At 61.9% G+C, this 14,604-nt stretch overlaps 3 protein-coding genes and 1 long non-coding RNA gene across 12 annotated transcripts; 1 reads left to right on the forward strand and 3 right to left on the reverse strand.

Annotated features, from left to right (window-relative positions):
* Positions 1-323: 323 nt before the first annotated feature.
* PAGR1 (PAXIP1 associated glutamate rich protein 1) lies at positions 324-3,810 on the reverse strand. The gene is made up of 3 exons (XM_002756050.6): positions 2,944-3,810; positions 2,675-2,757; positions 324-816 (listed from the first exon to the last, which is right to left on the reverse strand). The coding sequence occupies exons 1-3, from the start codon at positions 3,423-3,425 to the stop codon at positions 617-619; spliced, it is 765 nt and encodes a 254-aa protein (XP_002756096.1). The 5' UTR covers positions 3,426-3,810; the 3' UTR covers positions 324-616.
* Positions 3,811-4,059: 249 nt separating this feature from the next.
* Positions 4,060-7,709, reverse strand: PRRT2 (proline rich transmembrane protein 2). Of its 4 annotated transcripts, none has more exons than XM_054242758.2 (4): positions 7,630-7,709; positions 6,026-6,946; positions 5,451-5,583; positions 4,060-4,576 (listed from the first exon to the last, which is right to left on the reverse strand). In XM_054242758.2, the coding sequence occupies exons 2-4, from the start codon at positions 6,878-6,880 to the stop codon at positions 4,353-4,355; spliced, it is 1,212 nt and encodes a 403-aa protein (XP_054098733.1). In that variant the 5' UTR covers positions 6,881-6,946; positions 7,630-7,709; the 3' UTR covers positions 4,060-4,352. The 4 variants fall into 4 exon arrangements, with proteins under 4 accessions (XP_054098733.1, XP_009007669.2, XP_054098734.1 ...); XM_009009421.5 differs by having other exon boundaries at positions 4,060-5,294; XM_054242759.2 differs by having other exon boundaries at positions 7,602-7,709.
* A 1,112-nt stretch (positions 7,710-8,821) lies between these two features.
* On the reverse strand, positions 8,822-14,376 carry MAZ (MYC associated zinc finger protein). 6 transcript variants are annotated; one of them, XM_078345117.1, is made up of 7 exons: positions 13,854-14,376; positions 13,139-13,225; positions 12,201-13,054; positions 11,723-11,786; positions 11,274-11,445; positions 10,241-10,464; positions 8,822-9,930 (listed from the first exon to the last, which is right to left on the reverse strand). In XM_078345117.1, the coding sequence occupies exons 1-6, from the start codon at positions 13,887-13,889 to the stop codon at positions 10,262-10,264; spliced, it is 1,416 nt and encodes a 471-aa protein (XP_078201243.1). In that variant the 5' UTR covers positions 13,890-14,376; the 3' UTR covers positions 8,822-9,930; positions 10,241-10,261. The 6 variants fall into 6 exon arrangements, 4 of the variants coding, with proteins under 4 accessions (XP_078201243.1, XP_035123284.1, XP_078201242.1 ...); XR_013524771.1 differs by lacking the exon at positions 13,854-14,376 and having other exon boundaries at positions 11,274-11,584; positions 13,139-13,641; XM_035267393.3 differs by lacking the exon at positions 10,241-10,464.
* Positions 10,585-11,352, forward strand: LOC118146231 (uncharacterized). The gene is made up of 2 exons (XR_008475398.2): positions 10,585-10,764; positions 10,875-11,352. It is a non-coding gene; the product is annotated as an uncharacterized LOC118146231 (long non-coding RNA).
* Positions 14,377-14,604: the final 228 nt, after the last annotated feature.

A 14,604-nucleotide genomic window follows, 5' to 3' on the forward strand; every position in this document is an offset into this window, starting at 1 on the left:
GAATCACTTCCCGGCAGGCCAAGCCAGGCCTGGCCCAGGGGTGGGGCTTGAGAGTTAAAGGGCCCCTGCAGCTGGTTCTCATTTTGTCCTCTGGGCTGTCTCTGCTGCAGCTGAAGGCACACTGCTCCCTGCCCGCTCATCAGTTTCTGCCTTGGAGCCAGCTGGCAGCACTGGGGTGTGGCTGGAGAATGCGAGACAGGGCAGGTGCTGACTGAGGGCGCCTCTGCCCATCTGGCTTTCATTTTCCAATCTGGGTGAATACAATTCTGCCTCTCCCTTCAAGAGGGACCAAACTGTTGAGGCTCCAGCTACAGCCACTCCTCTTAAGAGATGATAGCTCTGCATCTTTTATTTCAGACTCAGAAAATTCAGTCCCAGTCTCCAAATAGGTGTTCAATAGAAAACATGCACACGCACACACACACACACACACACACACACACTCTCTCTCTCTCTCTCTCTCTCTCTCCTCTCTCTTCCTCTTTCCTGCAACGTGCTGTTTGGGAGCTTGGGGTTTCTCTCTTCTTCCCAAGTTTCTCAGTGTCTGGGCTGGGGAAGGAGGGCCCAGGTCCCAGCAGGTACAGATGCTGCACCCTAGAGGCAGGAGCAGCAGGAGTCAGTATTTCCGTTGCCGAGGGAAGAGACTGCTCCCTGAGGATCGGAGTGGGGGGCTGGTGGGGCTGGGGTCCTCCGAGTCCAGGCTGAAGAGGTCCCTTCCAGTACGAAGGATCTGCTCCTCCAGCTTCTTGTGTCGCTTCATGTCCGAGAGCACCTTGTCCAGGCGGGCCTCCCGTTTCTGGCTCCGGGCTGAGCTTCCTGGAGAAGGGGAAGGTAAGATACATGGAAAGGATGGAGGCGGTGTGCACCAGACCTGCCTGAACCTCACTCATTACTTGGGGAGCTAGTTAAACATTCAGGTCCCCAGGCCTCTGTCTGGGAGGACCTGAGGTTCAGGGTTGGGCCTCAGAAAGAGTGAGTGGTGAAGGTCTTGAATGACAGGATGGCATGAGCAATGTGAAGAGCAGGGAGGACCATATGCGGGAGGGGGACGGCAAGGGTAAAGGCCCAGGACAAGAACAGAGTTCTGTTCAGAGAAGAGTGCAGAGAGCTGGCACTCTCGCTCTTCCCTGGCAAGATGGAATCCCTTGGAAAATTTTAAGTAGAAAAGCGACATGACTTATGGTCAGGTGCAGGGGCTCACGCCTGTAATTTCAGCACTTTGGGAGGCTGACGCAGGCAGATCACTTGAGGTCAGGAGTTTAGGACCAGCCTGGCCAACATGGCAAGAACCCATCTCTACTAAAAATCACAAAAATTAGCTAGGCATGGTGGCATGTGCCTGTAATCCCAGCTACTCAGCAGGCTGATGCAGGAGAATCATTTGAACCCAGGAGGCGCAAGTTGCAGTGGGCAGAGATCATGCCACTACACTCCAATCTGGGTGAGAGACTTCGACTCAAAAAAAAAAAAAAAAAGTGACACGATTTATATTTTAAAAGGATCATCTGAGTTGCAGAAACTGGAAGCAGAGAGCCCAGTTAGGAGCTACTGCAACTATCCAGGCAAAGATGGTGGCTTGGATGGGGGTATAGTGTTGAAAGTGGAGAGTAGCAGAGGTACTTGGAATGTACATCTTGGAGTTAGCAAGACTTGCTGTTGGTGTGAAAGTGCAGGTAAGAGAGAAAAATAAAAAATGTCTCTAGGCTGGGTGCGGTGACTCATGCCTGGAATCTCAGCATTTTGGGAGGCCAAGGCAGTGGATCACTTGAGCCCAAGAGTTTGAGACCAACCAGTCTGGGCAACATAGCAAGACCTTGTCTCTCCAAAAAAGACATGACTCTGAGGGTAAATTCTAGAAAGGCATGTGGGGTGGGAAATGGGGTCACTGGTGTGATTAAAGATGTACATGGTAGTAGAGGGATGCAAGCTACACAATACTGAAAGGCCAGGACCTGGACTTCTGGGAATGGGAAACATAATAGAATTATTTGTAATTTTCCAGAATCAATGACGTGTGTGTGTGTGTGTGTTTTAAGGAATTATCTGTAATTTTTTTTTTTCTTTAAAGAGTCTCACTCCATGGCCCAGGCTAGAGTGTGGCAGCGTGATCTCAGGTCACCGCAACCTCCATCTCCAAGGCTCAAGCAATTCTGCCTCTCCAGTAACTGGGATTACAGGCGCTGGCTACCACAACCAACTAATTTTTTGTATTATAACCGTCTCTTAAAGGAAGACAAGGGGCTGGGCACAGTGGCTCATGCCTGTAATCATAGCACTTTGGGAGGCGGAGGTGGGTGGATCACGAGGTCAGGAGTTAAGAGACCAGCCTGGCCAACATGGTGAAACCCGGTGTGGTGGCTCTCGTCTGTAATCCCAACTACTTGGAGGCTGAGGCAGGAGAAATGCTTGAACCCAGAAGGTGGAGGTTGCAGTGAGCTGAGATTGTGCCATTGCACTCTAGTCTGGGCGACAAGAGAAATATTCTGTCTTAAAACAAAAAAAGGAAGACGAGGTAGTAGTCTAATTCATAAAGATGGTACTACTAGTGAATGCTCTCTCCTATAGCTGAAGTTGTGTGGCAGCTGAGGCAGCAAGCAAAGGCCTCTAGGAGAGCCGATCCGGGGTAACTGAGCGGAGGCCCTTCACCTCCCCAACCTTCCCCTCTCCTTTGTACCTGGGGTGCGTCGTCGGTCAATCAGCGAGTCCTTCGGTGTCACTGGTTCATCATCAAAATCAAATTCCGTGGGCATGTGTGGTCTGGGACAGGTGAACAGAGTGGAGGGTGAGAGCGGTCCTCCCCCCTCAACCCACACGTGTGCTTCTCCCCTGCCCATTCCTCCTCCCTCCGCTTTCCAGGCTCCTGGGTCCCACATTTTCCCCTCCCTACTTCCTCCTGCCATCAGGGGAGCAGCCCCGGGACAAGGTGTAAGGGTGTGCCTTTACTTTTCCTCTTCCTCTTCTTTGGCCTCCGGCTCCTCATCGGATCTCTCTTCTTCGCTCTGAGCCTCGGGCGTGGGCGGCCGGCGGGGCAGGATCTCTGCTTGCAGCTCCAGGGTACCGTGGGCAGCCAGCAGTTCATAGAGCCGCTGGATCTCGGAGGGCTGGGGCATCCAGGGCTGCCCATCCGGGGGCAGCTCCACTTCCTCGTCGCTGCAGGGCACACACCAGTCCTCGGAGTCCCCCTCGGCGCGCTCTTCCCCACTGGCACTGGGGACTTCTCCCTGCGCCTCCTCGCCCCCGGAGCCCTCACGCTCGGTCTCCTTTCGGCCTTCTTCTCCCTCGTCCTCGGCCTTAGCGGCCGAGGCAGAGGGGCCTCCGGTATCCTCCACGGCCAGAGCCTGGAGGCCGGAGGTCACTTCCCCTTCTTCAGACTGAGGTGCAGCCGTGGTGGCCGCAGTGTCTCCATGGCCCCGGGCAAGGGACATAAGGCCCTAGGGCAGGGACCCTGCGACGACAGATGCTGGAGGCCGAAGCCAGGGTCCCCCAGGGATAGGGATCCCCGGGGGGGGGTTCGGGACCGTCTTCAGCCAATCAGGATCCCGCAGGGGACTCCGCGGCCAGACCGCCCGTCCCCGGGAGGGGGCGCTCAGTCCCCGCCAAGGACCCCGCCCCGGGGATGGAGGTCCGGTACTCTTGACACTCCCGGGCCCCGCAGAAACCACTTTCCGAGCCCGAGAAGGGCGGGCCACTCTTCTCGCTTTCACGCCGCCCCTCTCCACACCTGGACGCGGCGCCCTCTCCCCAGACCTCGTAGTTCTAGGCCGCGTCAATTCAGCGACCGTACGCACCTGGAGCTAAGACCCGCCTCCCGGGCTGCGCAGGGTCACAGTACGCAGGCGCACAGAAATGGCGCGGGAGGCTCCGCTCCAGTCAAGGCTACTTGAAGAGGAAAGCGAGGGAAGGCTTGCACATGCGCGGGTAGGCGCGCAGGCTTCAGCCCATAGTAAAGATGGCCACCGGGACGGCGCATGCGCATACGACACAAAAAAAGGTTCTGTGGGAAGAGAGGCAGCACCGCCTCGCCGGCGGGACAAACACAGAAACCAACCGAGACTGGAGGCGAGTCTCATGCAGTCTCCGTTTATTGGTGTTTCAGACTCATGCAACATCCGGCATACAAAAAGGGATAAATCAATTTGATATATATATATTTTTAAGAATTTTAGTTTCTTTTTCCCCCAGACTTTTTTTTTTAGAGAAAAAAAAAAAACCCGCCAAATCTGAACCATGCTGTAGCTCGGTCCCCGCCTCCTCAGCGGGCTGTCGCGTGCAACAAACCTCCCCCGTCATCTTAGCAAATAATTATAGAGCTCCCCGCCCCGCCCTCGCTCCTGCCAGTGGGAGCTTTGGTCCTATTTTTTGGATTCTTTCGTTACAAAACACGTGAAGGAATCTAGCCCGACACCAAGAAAACTCGCGGACTGGGGTTGAAAAGCCCAGGTGGGCGAGTCAACTCCAGCTGACCTGGGAAGGGTCAGCGCCTTTTCCCTCCCTTCTCCCCTGCGCGCGTTCGGAACCAGTGCTCGCCACCCTCGCCGAAGTCCCCACGCAAGGCCCGGCTTGCCAGCTCTGCGACCTGCAAGGCACCCTTGGGTGTCTGAGCCTGGGCGGTCCCAGCGGAGAACAGTCGGAGCCCGGGGTTGGGGAGCCCTCTCCCAGCACTGCTCCCCACCCCCCAGCCTGATCTAAGTGCTGTCATTTTTGCAGAGGAAACGGTGCCGGGAGGGTGGAGAAGAGGATGCCTTAGGGAGATGAGGAGGCAGGAAGAGGAAGGGGGTGGGAAGTGGAGAGGGAAAGGGAGATGATAAAGAAGGGACGGAAGAGAGGACTTGGGGGTGGAGAGGATGCCAAGACAATGAAAGTTGGGTGGAGGAGGCCAGGGTAGAGGTCCAGAGAATTTGAGCGGCTGGAAGAAGTGCAGGGAGGCCCGCCGAGAGAGATGCAGGGAGGCTGAGAGCGAAGAGTTGGGGAGGTGTTCAGGGAGGTTTCCAGAGTGCAGGGAGGTTTCCAGAAGTGCAGGGATAGGGGGCCAGGAGGCTGGAGGGGATGCAGGCAGAAGTGCAGGGAGGTTGGAACCAGTGCAGGGATGAGGGAGGCCTACAGTTGGCAGAAGAGCCTGGCAAGATGCAGGAGCAGGACAGAAGCTGTAAACAAGGCCGCTCAGGCTCCCTTGGTCCTTAGGGGTGGGGGCCAGGGCCATCAGTTGGGCTCCCCCCAGGGGAGGGATGGGCCCAAGGCAGCTCCCAACAGGAAGAAAAGTCTTGGGATTCGGGGCAGAGCCCCTCACTTATACACTGTGGGAGAGGAGAGGGAAGGACAGATGGGGGGGGACAAGGAGCGACAAAGGAGAGGTAAGGAGGACAGACAGGAGAGAGCAGGGGCAGGGGTTAGTAAAGCTGCCCTTGCCAACCCTTCCACTCCTCCCCTGCCTGTCCCAAGCCCCCACTCACCGCCTAAGTTGATGACGCAGGAAGCGATGATGATGAGGACTCCCCCCACCAGCGCCACGATGCTTAAGAGCTTGGCCACACGGCCCAGACGCTGGGCCCCATCCACGTCCCCCTGCTGCAGGCTGTTCCGGGACTGGGGTTAGGGTGAGGGGTGGAGGCATATGGCCAGGGTCAAGAGAAGCCAGCCCAGAAGGGATCAGGTGGAAAAGTCATCCAGAAGAGAGAGGCCAGCCCCATGAACAGAGGATAAGGGAGGAAGGGGGAGTGGAGGGGTGGAGGAAGGAGGAAAGGAGGGGCAGAGGAAGGAGGAAAGGAGGGGCAGAGGAAGGAGGGCACAGGTCAGCAAGGCTGTGTGACATGTGTGTCTCTATATCCCTCCCACCCAAAGGGGCAGGGCAGTGATGGCTCAGAGGGTTAGGTCCTAGGGAGAGGCAAACAAAGGCCCTGGAATTGGGGAGGTGGGATCCATGCAGAGAGAGGGGAGAAAAGGCATGGTTACTCCTGGGCCTCTGTCCCAGCACTGGCGGGAAGCCGGGAGCCACAGCAGGCTTGGGCCAGGGTCCCATGGGGCTCACCATGACAGCATAAGCGAAGGCCACAATGTTGACAGGCCACATAGGGCAGAAGCAGGACAGGATGGCAAGGATGATGTAGTCCCGAGGTTTCTGGGTGCCTTCACCCCCCTCCACCCCAGGACCTGCCAGCTGGGAGCTGGGGTGGCGGCTCAGGCTACCTCGGGGAGATCCTGGATGCCCACTATGCGCCCTTCCCAGTCGATCCTCCTCAACCAGCTGCTGCAGTACTCGGGGGGGAGCCCCATTAGCTGGGGGAGATTTTTTTGAGGGTGGTGAGTGAGGCTCAGGAGCTGGGCCCTCTTCCCCATCGCCAGCCTGCAGGGGCACCACTGCCCCATTCTCTTGCTTTTCCCCTACACTCTCAGACAGAATCTCAGGGGTGGGGTCTTCCTCGGTAGGGAGCTCTGGTTGAAGGTCTGGCTTGGGGGTGGTCTGGGAATCTGGCTGGGGGTCTGGCTCAGGTGGGGCTGCAGACTCAAGCCTGGATCCCTGGTATTCAATGGCCTCTTTGCTCACTTCTGGTTTGGACACTGTTTGTTGACATGGCTCTTCCGGGCTGCAGTTGGCCTTTGATTCCCCTCCTGGGCTTAAGCTGAGGTCTGTGCCCTGGGCTGTTTCTGGGGCCCCAGCTGGGGTCTCTGTGGTTTCTGGAACCAGCCCAGCCTCGGGCCCTGGGTCCACAGGGGCTGCAGTGGTGTCTGGGCCTGGCTTCGGGGCCTCTGGCTGGTCTGGAACCCCTGCTAGGACCTGGGGAGGGCCAGTTTCAGCTTCAGAACGGCTAGGCCCTTTGCCTGGAACCTGGGGACTCTCCTCAACCCCCTTCATTTCAGAGACCTCAGAGCTGGTGGTTGCCATCTTGAAATGGGAGAGGGGAAGAGAACCCCTATGGGGAGGATGGAATAGCAGAGACAGCCAGGAACCCTGGAAGAGAAGAAGACAGGCTTGGGATGAGGAGGGAAGAGGGTGCTCAGCACTGCAGGCCCAATTGGGCCACATTCCTGTCTCAGGGCCAGGCTTGCAATGCCTCTAGGGAGAGTAAGAAAAGTTGGGGTTTCCTTTGCCTTAGGGTGGGACATCCCTGGGGGTGGAGTGCTCCTACTCTAAGTCTTCCGCTTGGAGAGCCCTGGGGAAGATTAACCCTTTTGTAAACAGGACCTTCTCCATGGTCTCTCCCTGGGTCCATCCAACAAGATCCAGACTCTCAGATCCCAGCCGATGCCCCAGCACCCCAAAATCAACGAGATGTGCAAACACCCAACACTCCGACAGGCAGACTGGACAGAGAACCCGACATTCGCATTCCACTCCCTCTGCATCCTCCCCTCCTCCCGGGGCGCCCAGGCGGTGCGGGTTTTCTAGCTGCGCGTTTAGGGCGAGGACGCCCCCGCCCCTCCCTGGGGGACTTGGTTATCTCCTCTGATCCCCTGTCAGCCCCTCTCCCGGGGCTTCCCTCGCCTTCGGTGGGCTGGCGCCTTCTCCCAATGGTTTAGCCCGCCCAGCACCACCATCAGCCCTCTAGACACCCGCATTCCCGTGCAGCCCGCCCGGCGTCGACCGTCGGTCGGTCCACTCCTACCCGCAGCCTCAGTCTGCCCGGGTCTCACCTCGACGCCTGCCTCCGGACAGCTCCCGCTGCCGCTGCTGGCTTTTACAGCAGCCGCAGCCCGGGAGGGAGCAAGCCAGTGAGGGAGGGAGGGAGGCGGCGGGTCTCCCTCCTCTCCCCTCCCTTGTGCTCATCCCCTCCTCTCCGGTCCCCTCCCCTACGCGCCGCCGCCGCCGCCGCCGCCGCCGCGCGCCGCCCCCGCCCCTCGCGAGCCTCCGGCCCCTCCCGCCAGCCCAAAGGAGCCACGCGTTACCCAGGCAACCGGCCTGGGGACCACTCGCGCCCCCTCCCTGCCCCTTCCCACGCGCGCCTCCAGGCGGGGCGGCCTCCTTCCTAAGTCCCTGGCCCCTCCCGTCAACGGTCACCGGGATTCCTGGAAGAGTCGGGGGTTTGGGGAAAACGAAGAGGGTTCTGCGAGGATATGGGACCAGTGAGGCAGGCAGGACCGAGTGGAGATGCCCCTATGAGGAGGGCAAGGAAGATGGGGCAAGACGTGGGGAGGCTGCAGAAGCGGCGCAGGGTGGGGTTTCGAGAGAACGGAGCCTGCAGAAAGCAGCAGCAGAAACAGGCGCTGGAAGGCTCAAAAAAGGAGCCCTGGAAAGGATGAAGCGGGGACAGGAAAGGGAATTCCAAGGGGCAGGACAGAGGCTGCAGGGCCGGCCTGTAACAGGAGGGGGCTGGGCAGAAGAGCCCGTGTAAACACGGGGTGGCCCACGCCCAGGGTGAGGGACAGGTGCAGCTTTCATTCTCAACCTGGCAACAGCCACAGAGCTTGGGACTCCTCAGCCTTTCCGCAGCCGCATCACCCACCATGGCCTCGGCTGTGACGGGAACAGGGAAGGATGCGGCTGGGGGCTGAGTAGTGGCCACGGGTGCGGACAGGGGGCGGCATTCCAGTCTGGCAGCTGTTTGGGTTTCTATCCGGGCCTCTTCAAACCTGCAGGGGCTATTCTGGGTTTGTCCTGATTGGGAATTCCGGAGACCTGGAACTTGCACTCCGCCGCGGCGGGAGCCTTGGCCCCACCCTAAATGTGTGCTGCCGCCACTAGGGCTACCCCTGCGGAAGGCGGACCCAGAACCCCAAAGCCGCATAGGACAGAGCAAGGCTGGACTTACACCAGACGGGGAAGAAACCCTTGGGGGTGGGGGCAGTTGCTTGGTGAGGGCAATTCAGTTAATCCAGAGCCAAAAACAGGATTTTATTTAAAATTTATTGTAATGGGGTCCGCGCAAAAGGAGGGGGTGGAGGGTGGGGTACATGCAGGGGACACAGGAACACGATGACATGGCCAGGGCCACAGCTTCTTCTGTCGTGGGGAAGAGGGATGAAAAGACAAGACCAGGGCTGGAGCTGGGGTGGAAGAGGGGAGGGGGACACTGGCTGCATTCCCCCACCCCCAGGAAGCACCTCTAGGCCCTGGACCCCTCACTCACCCTGGCCCCTAAAACTCCATCTCTCCTCTGCCTCTGGCCCTCCTGGCTCCTCCTCCTGCTCCCCTGAACTTTTTCCCCTGACAGATTCTCATGTAGGACGATGTTCAGGGCCTGACCCCAAACCCCCTACCACCTTATGAAGGTACAACCTTTGCGGGCCCTGCTTCTGCCCCTCCTCAAACCTCACCACTTTCCCTCTCAGGGACAGAAGCTCTGATCTCCCTCCTTCCTCTCCTCCCTCCCCCTGGAAAAAAAAAAAGAAAAAGAAAAAGGAAAAGAAAGCACCAACTCCCCAGGGAGGGGCAGCAGACAGCAAGGAGAGAGGATTGGAAGGAGAGTAAGAGAACCGTTGAGGGAAGAGGCTCACAAGTCCCTGGGAGGACAGGGCACAGGCTTACAGAGAGGAGAGGGGGTACGGGCAGTGGCTGCTCCTGTCCTCTGCCACCCCTGCCCACTGTCCACGGGACTTCAACACAACCGAGGGGACAGGTTTGTGTGGGGTCAGGTCTGACAGAAGAAAGGTGCAGGAGAAACAAATCATTTAAAACCTAGCGAATTCCCCTAAAACATTTCTTCCTCCTTTCCTTCCGGAGGCTCCTTGGTTGGTGGGGAAGTAGTGAGGAGTTGGTGGAAAAAGAGGGGGGAGAGGAGCCTGTACCAAGGGACTCTACTCCATTTTCCCCTCTCCCCCACAACCAACTTGGAGCTCACCAGGGCTGGGAGGGAAGTGGCTGAGAGCTCACAGGCACCCCCTCTGCCCCCGAGAGGGAGCCCACAGCTGTGGGAGGAGCTGCTACTGCCGCTGCCGCAGCTGCCGCCGCTGCCGCCGCTGCTGCTGCCGCCGCCATTGGACAAACCTCACCAGTACCTGCAGGAGAAACACCACGGATCACAGCGCAATCTGAATGGCAAGAGCCTTGCCCTCACCCCAGACCTTCCCAGCCTGCTTCCCCTGGGACACAGCCGTTGCTCACTTCCTATCTGGTCCCCAAAGGCCTCAGCCTGCATCCTCACCCAGACAGAGGAGTTCTCAAGGGTCTTCCCTGTGCCTGGAAGTCTCCCTAGCCTGAGTGGCACATGGGCATCCCTTGCCTTCCTGAGATCCCCTATTGGGCCCTTTGAGCCCCCTTGTCCCCCACACCCCCCATCCCGCCCCCCAGCCATGCCCCACGCCTTGCCTGGTGGGTGCGGGGTCCCCCTCAGCAGGTGGGCTGTGGCTGGGGGGCGTCTCCTGGGACAGGGGGGGCGGCCCCCCCCAGATGGGTCTGCATGTGGCCGGCCAGCTGGGCAGGGGTCTTGCAGTGCACGCTGCACAGCTTGCACAGGATGCGGTCAGCCCGCGGGGCCTGGAGCCCGTGGTCCTTCACCGCGTGGATGCGCAGGTATGCTGCCGTGGTGAAGCCTATTGGGGGGGTGGATTGGGATGGGGCGGGGGTCAGCCCAGAGACGGAGACCCCAGAGACGGGGCTGATCTCCTAGGCGGGGGATGCCCTCCTCAGATGGCCCTGTCCTCCTCCCACAGCATCCTTGGTAGCCTGGGGCCAACTGCTCTGCTGGGACTGGTGGGTACAGCCCCTCCCTGAGCCTGGGGCCTGACTTGCGTGGTGCCTGCCTCTCAGCCTGGGTACCTACAGAGCTCACTCTTCATGGCCGGGAGACCTCTCCCAAGATGACAGGACACTGACTCCTAGCCACTTATAAGGTTGACCCTCAGCAGAGACGGCTGTGTCCCCTTCCCTCCAGTGCCTCCCAGTCTCAACCCAGTTAGTCGGTGAGTCTGACTGAAGGCAGCTTTCTCTGCTACCCGGGCAGGATATGTGCTGGTAAAGCCAAGCCCGTGTATTCCAACTGCCCCAGGAGCTGGAGACAAGACCTTGTGGCTGCCTGGCGGAAACCTTGCCTTGTGACCCCTGGAACTGGCTTCCCTGACTACTCCTTACCCAGAGCAGCCAAGTTCCACTCCCGCTCTCCCTACACATGCCCAGGAGGTTCAACCTCTCCGGCAGATCTTCTCCTCCAGCCAGGACTTCCTAGAGCCTAACGACGCTCATTCAGGTGTCCCCCCTCCGCTGCTCCCTTGACCTCTTGGAGGACTCTAGACGCCACGAGTTCTTGGCTACAGCACCCTTAATTCCTATCAGTGGCAGGGCGTCTGGCCAGGCGCCCACCCTCTGCCCCTGGCCCTCCCGGCAGCCCTCACTCAGCATGTACCTTTGTTGCAGAGCTCACAGACATGGTGAGGGCCCTGGCTGTGCACCTTCATGTGGTCCGAAATATAAGCCGAACTCAGCATCTTCCCACACACGTGACATGGCACCTTCTCCTCGTGTCGTACTGTGTGCGCCCGCAGCCGATCCTTCGTGGCGAAAGCTGCCTCACATTTCTGGGGAGGGGGGAGGGGCGTGGGGGGTGTCACAGGAGAGTTAAAGCTTCGGGGGCTGGGGAGGGGGGAGCAAGAGGTTAAAGGAATCAGAGCCTTGGGGATCTTTGATCTGTAGGAAACGGGAGTGAGATGACGAGGCCTTGAAGAAGGAATGAGAAAATGGAGTGAAAAGGCAAAAAGAAGAGAGAGAAAAAGGGGGTCTGAGAGGCTGAACTCAGACAGCTACTATGAGGATCAAAATCATGAAAACCAGGACTGGAGGCGGCGGGCTTCCTACCTCACATTTGAACGGCCGTTCTGTTGAGTGCACTTGTCTGACGTGACTGTTGAGGTGATCCGGCCTGGGGACACGTTGGGGTTGGGGTTAGGGCAGAAGCGGTGAGCCCCAAAACCGCCAAACAGCACCACAGGCCTTTCCGAGGATCCCTGCGCCTCCTCCCGGAGCCCGGGCCGTCACAGCGCCACTTCGGCAGGAAATCCCTCCCCTCCAAGCCCGGCAGCCGCGGCCGCCTCCGCCTCCGCCTCCGCCGCCACCTCCCACGAGAAGCTTCCGTCAACCCCAAGGCCCACCTCCTCGGCAAAGGACCACCCCCTGCTCCCTGGTAACCCAGAGAGGCTTCCTCCCTCCGCCCTAGGAGGAGCTCCCCTTCCCCAGCCTCAGCAGCCACCTCCCTCCCCGCCAGCCACAGCCAGGCCACCTCTGTCGCGTCCCTCCCTCCCCATGGCCTAGTGGGCGGCCGAGGCCCCGTGCACACCGGGAGAAGCTCTTGCCACAGTGGGAGCAGTTGTAGGGCTTGTGTACAGCGCCGTCATGTGAGCGCACGTGGTAGCTCATGCGGTCCTTGCGCTTGAAGCGCTGTTGGCACACCGGGCACTGGTAGGGCTTCTCGTCCGAGTGCGACAGCTTGTGTCGGTTCAGGTGGTAGACATCGCGGAAGGCCTTGCCGCACATCTCGCAGGCGTGGTTCTTCCGGATGCGCTTCCCCGAGGCGGTCGTGGTCACCACGCCACCAGCAGCCACTGCGGCCGCGCCGCCGCCGGCACCCGCTTCTCCCCCTCCCCCGCCGGCTCCGCTCAGCTGGGGTACGCTCAGGAGACTCAGGGGCACCATAGTGGGCATCTTCATAGCACCCGAGGGGACCCGGCCGGCCTTGGCTCCCGTGTGGATGGCTTCGTGCCTCCGGAGGTTGTAGCCGTTCTTGAACTCCTTGGCGCAGAGAGCGCAGATGTAGGGCCCCTTGCTCTTTGTCTTCTTCTCCAAGGCAGAAGCGACTGGGGCCACGGCAACCGTCGATGTTGGGGCTACGACGGCGGTGGCCGCCGCCGCCGCGGCGATGGTGGCGGCGGAGGCGGGGGGCGCGGCCTCGGCCGCAGGCGCCGACACGGGTGGGGGTGGCGGAGGGGGCGCCGGGGGCTGTTTCAGGGCCGCTGTGTCCACCGTGGAGGCGGCGGCCGGAGCCGGGGGCGCGGCAGCGACGGCAGCAGCAGCGGCGGCGGCGGCCGCAGCGGCCGCGGCGGACTCCTGGGCAGCAGCGAGCACGGGGAGCAAGTCCACCTGGAGGGGCTCGGCCGCCGGGGCCTGGGGCGTGGGCGGGGGCGCCGGTGCGGCCTGCGGAAACAAGGCGCCGAGTGGGCCGCGGGTGCCGGCGGGCGCCCCCCCCCGGCCCTGGCCGCCGCGGCGGGCCCTACTCACCTGGAATGGACTCTGGGCGCAGCCCTGGGAGGCAAAGAAGCGGGACTGGAGCTCAGCCCCGACCTGCAGGGGGTTCTGGGCGTGACCCTGAGGTGGCGGGAAGGAGTTCATGAGGCCGCCCACCCCCCGGGAGTCCAGGCCCAGCACGGGGAAGGGGGGGGCCAGCAGCGTGCAAGGGAACACCGGGAACATGGCCTCGGCCGCAGCGGGGCCCCCGGGGCTCAGCGGGGGCCGGGGGCGCGGGCCGCACAGGGCCCGGGCTCGGGGCGCCGCCCCCGGCCGGCCGGCCTGGGCCGCGCCGAACGCATGGCCCGCGGGCCGCCCCGCCGCCCGCGCACCCCGGCCGGCGGGAGGGAAGGAGGGCGCCTTGCGGGCCGCGGAGCGCCGCGGCGACGGCGGCGGCGACGCCCCCTGAGTGGGGGCGGGAGGCCCCGCGGGGCCGGGGCCGGGGCCGGGGGCGGGGGCCCGGGCGGCGGCGGCGGCGGCGGCGGCGGTTGGAGCCTGGCGGGGCGGGGTGGGGGGAGCGAGGGAGCAGCCTCGGCCCCCGCCGCGCGCGCGCCCAGCCGGCGCCTCGGGGAGGGCGGGGGAGGGCGCGAGGGAGGGAGGGGGACAGCTGCGCGCGCACCGGGCGCGCGGAGGGGGGGTGGGACGGGAGGGAGGGCGGGCAGGAGGGGGTGTGGGCAGGGGGGTGGGGGCGGGGGGAGGGGGTTGTTACCTGGAAGATGAAGCTGCTCCAGTTGCTGGGATCCATGGCGAAGGGAGGGAGGGAGGTGGCTCGCGCTCACCCTGGGGCGGGAGGAGGAGGAGGCGGCAGTGGGGGAGGGGGAACCCGGGGAGGAGGCGCGCGGGGCGGGCGGGGGGAGGAGGAGGGTGGGGGGAGCGGAGCACACTGCGCGCGGGGAGGGCGGGCGGGGGGCGCGAGGACACACAAGAGGCTGGAGCGGGCGCGAGCGCGAGCGCGGGTGCGCGCAGGGCCAGCGGGAGGGGGAGGCGCGAGAGGACTGGCGGGAGGAGGGACGGGGGAGCCACCCAGCAGCCCGAGTCGCCCCGAGCGCGAGACCCCTGAGACGGCTGCTGATTGGCTGACGATGGCGCAGGTGGTGGGCGCGCGGGAGACCGGCGGCTTCTCTCCTCTTCCCCCCTCCAACGATTCCACCCCCCTCCCTCCGCCAGCGGCCGTTATTTCGCGCGCACGCGCACAAGGCTGCTGTCGTTGCTAAGCGGGAGAATGGGGGAGCGCGCGTCGGGGGCACGGACGGGGCGGGGCTAATCCGTGAGCGCGCCCGCCTAACGGTTGCGCTCAAGCTTCGACTTTCGTTTTTTGCATCCTGCCGGCCACCGTCCTCTTCGCCCTGCTCCAGAGGTTTATTTACAATCCAGGGCTAAGTGGCTCCCCGAAGATGGCGCCCAGCGGAGCCGACGGCAGCACTCGCGGCCCACCCTGGGGCGGTCACACCCCGGTCCCG

Source organism: Callithrix jacchus, chromosome 12, assembly GCF_049354715.1.
Source record: "Callithrix jacchus isolate 240 chromosome 12, calJac240_pri, whole genome shotgun sequence".
NCBI classification, from domain to species: Eukaryota; Metazoa; Chordata; class Mammalia; order Primates; family Cebidae; genus Callithrix; species Callithrix jacchus.

Excerpts from the sequence above, each read along its gene's own strand:
- PAGR1 (XM_002756050.6), bottom strand. The coding sequence starts at position 3,425 with ATGTCCCTTGCCCGGGGCCATGGAGACACTGCGGCCACCACGGCTGCA. Across the intron at positions 2,758-2,943 it reads AAAGAAGAGGAAGAGGAAAA|ACCACACATGCCCACGGAAT; the intron begins GTAAAGGCACAC and ends CACCTGTCCCAG. Across the intron at positions 817-2,674 it reads TGACCGACGACGCACCCCAG|GAAGCTCAGCCCGGAGCCAG; the intron begins GTACAAAGGAGA and ends CCCCTTCTCCAG.
- PRRT2 (XM_054242758.2), bottom strand. The coding sequence starts at position 6,880 with ATGGCAACCACCAGCTCTGAGGTCTCTGAAATGAAGGGGGTTGAGGAG. Across the intron at positions 5,584-6,025 it reads CCTTCGCTTATGCTGTCATG|TCCCGGAACAGCCTGCAGCA; the intron begins GTGAGCCCCATG and ends CCCTAACCCCAG. Across the intron at positions 4,577-5,450 it reads CTGCGTCATCAACTTAGGCG|GTCGCAGAGCTGGCAAGCCG; the intron begins GTGAGTGGGGGC and ends GGTGCCTTGCAG.
- MAZ (XM_078345116.1), bottom strand. The coding sequence starts at position 13,330 with ATGTTCCCGGTGTTCCCTTGCACGCTGCTGGCCCCCCCCTTCCCCGTG. Across the intron at positions 11,787-12,200 it reads TGTGGCAAGAGCTTCTCCCG|GCCGGATCACCTCAACAGTC; the intron begins GTGTGCACGGGG and ends ACGTGTCCCCAG. Across the intron at positions 10,465-11,273 it reads CTGTGAGCTCTGCAACAAAG|GCTTCACCACGGCAGCATAC; the intron begins GTACATGCTGAG and ends CCCCCCCAATAG.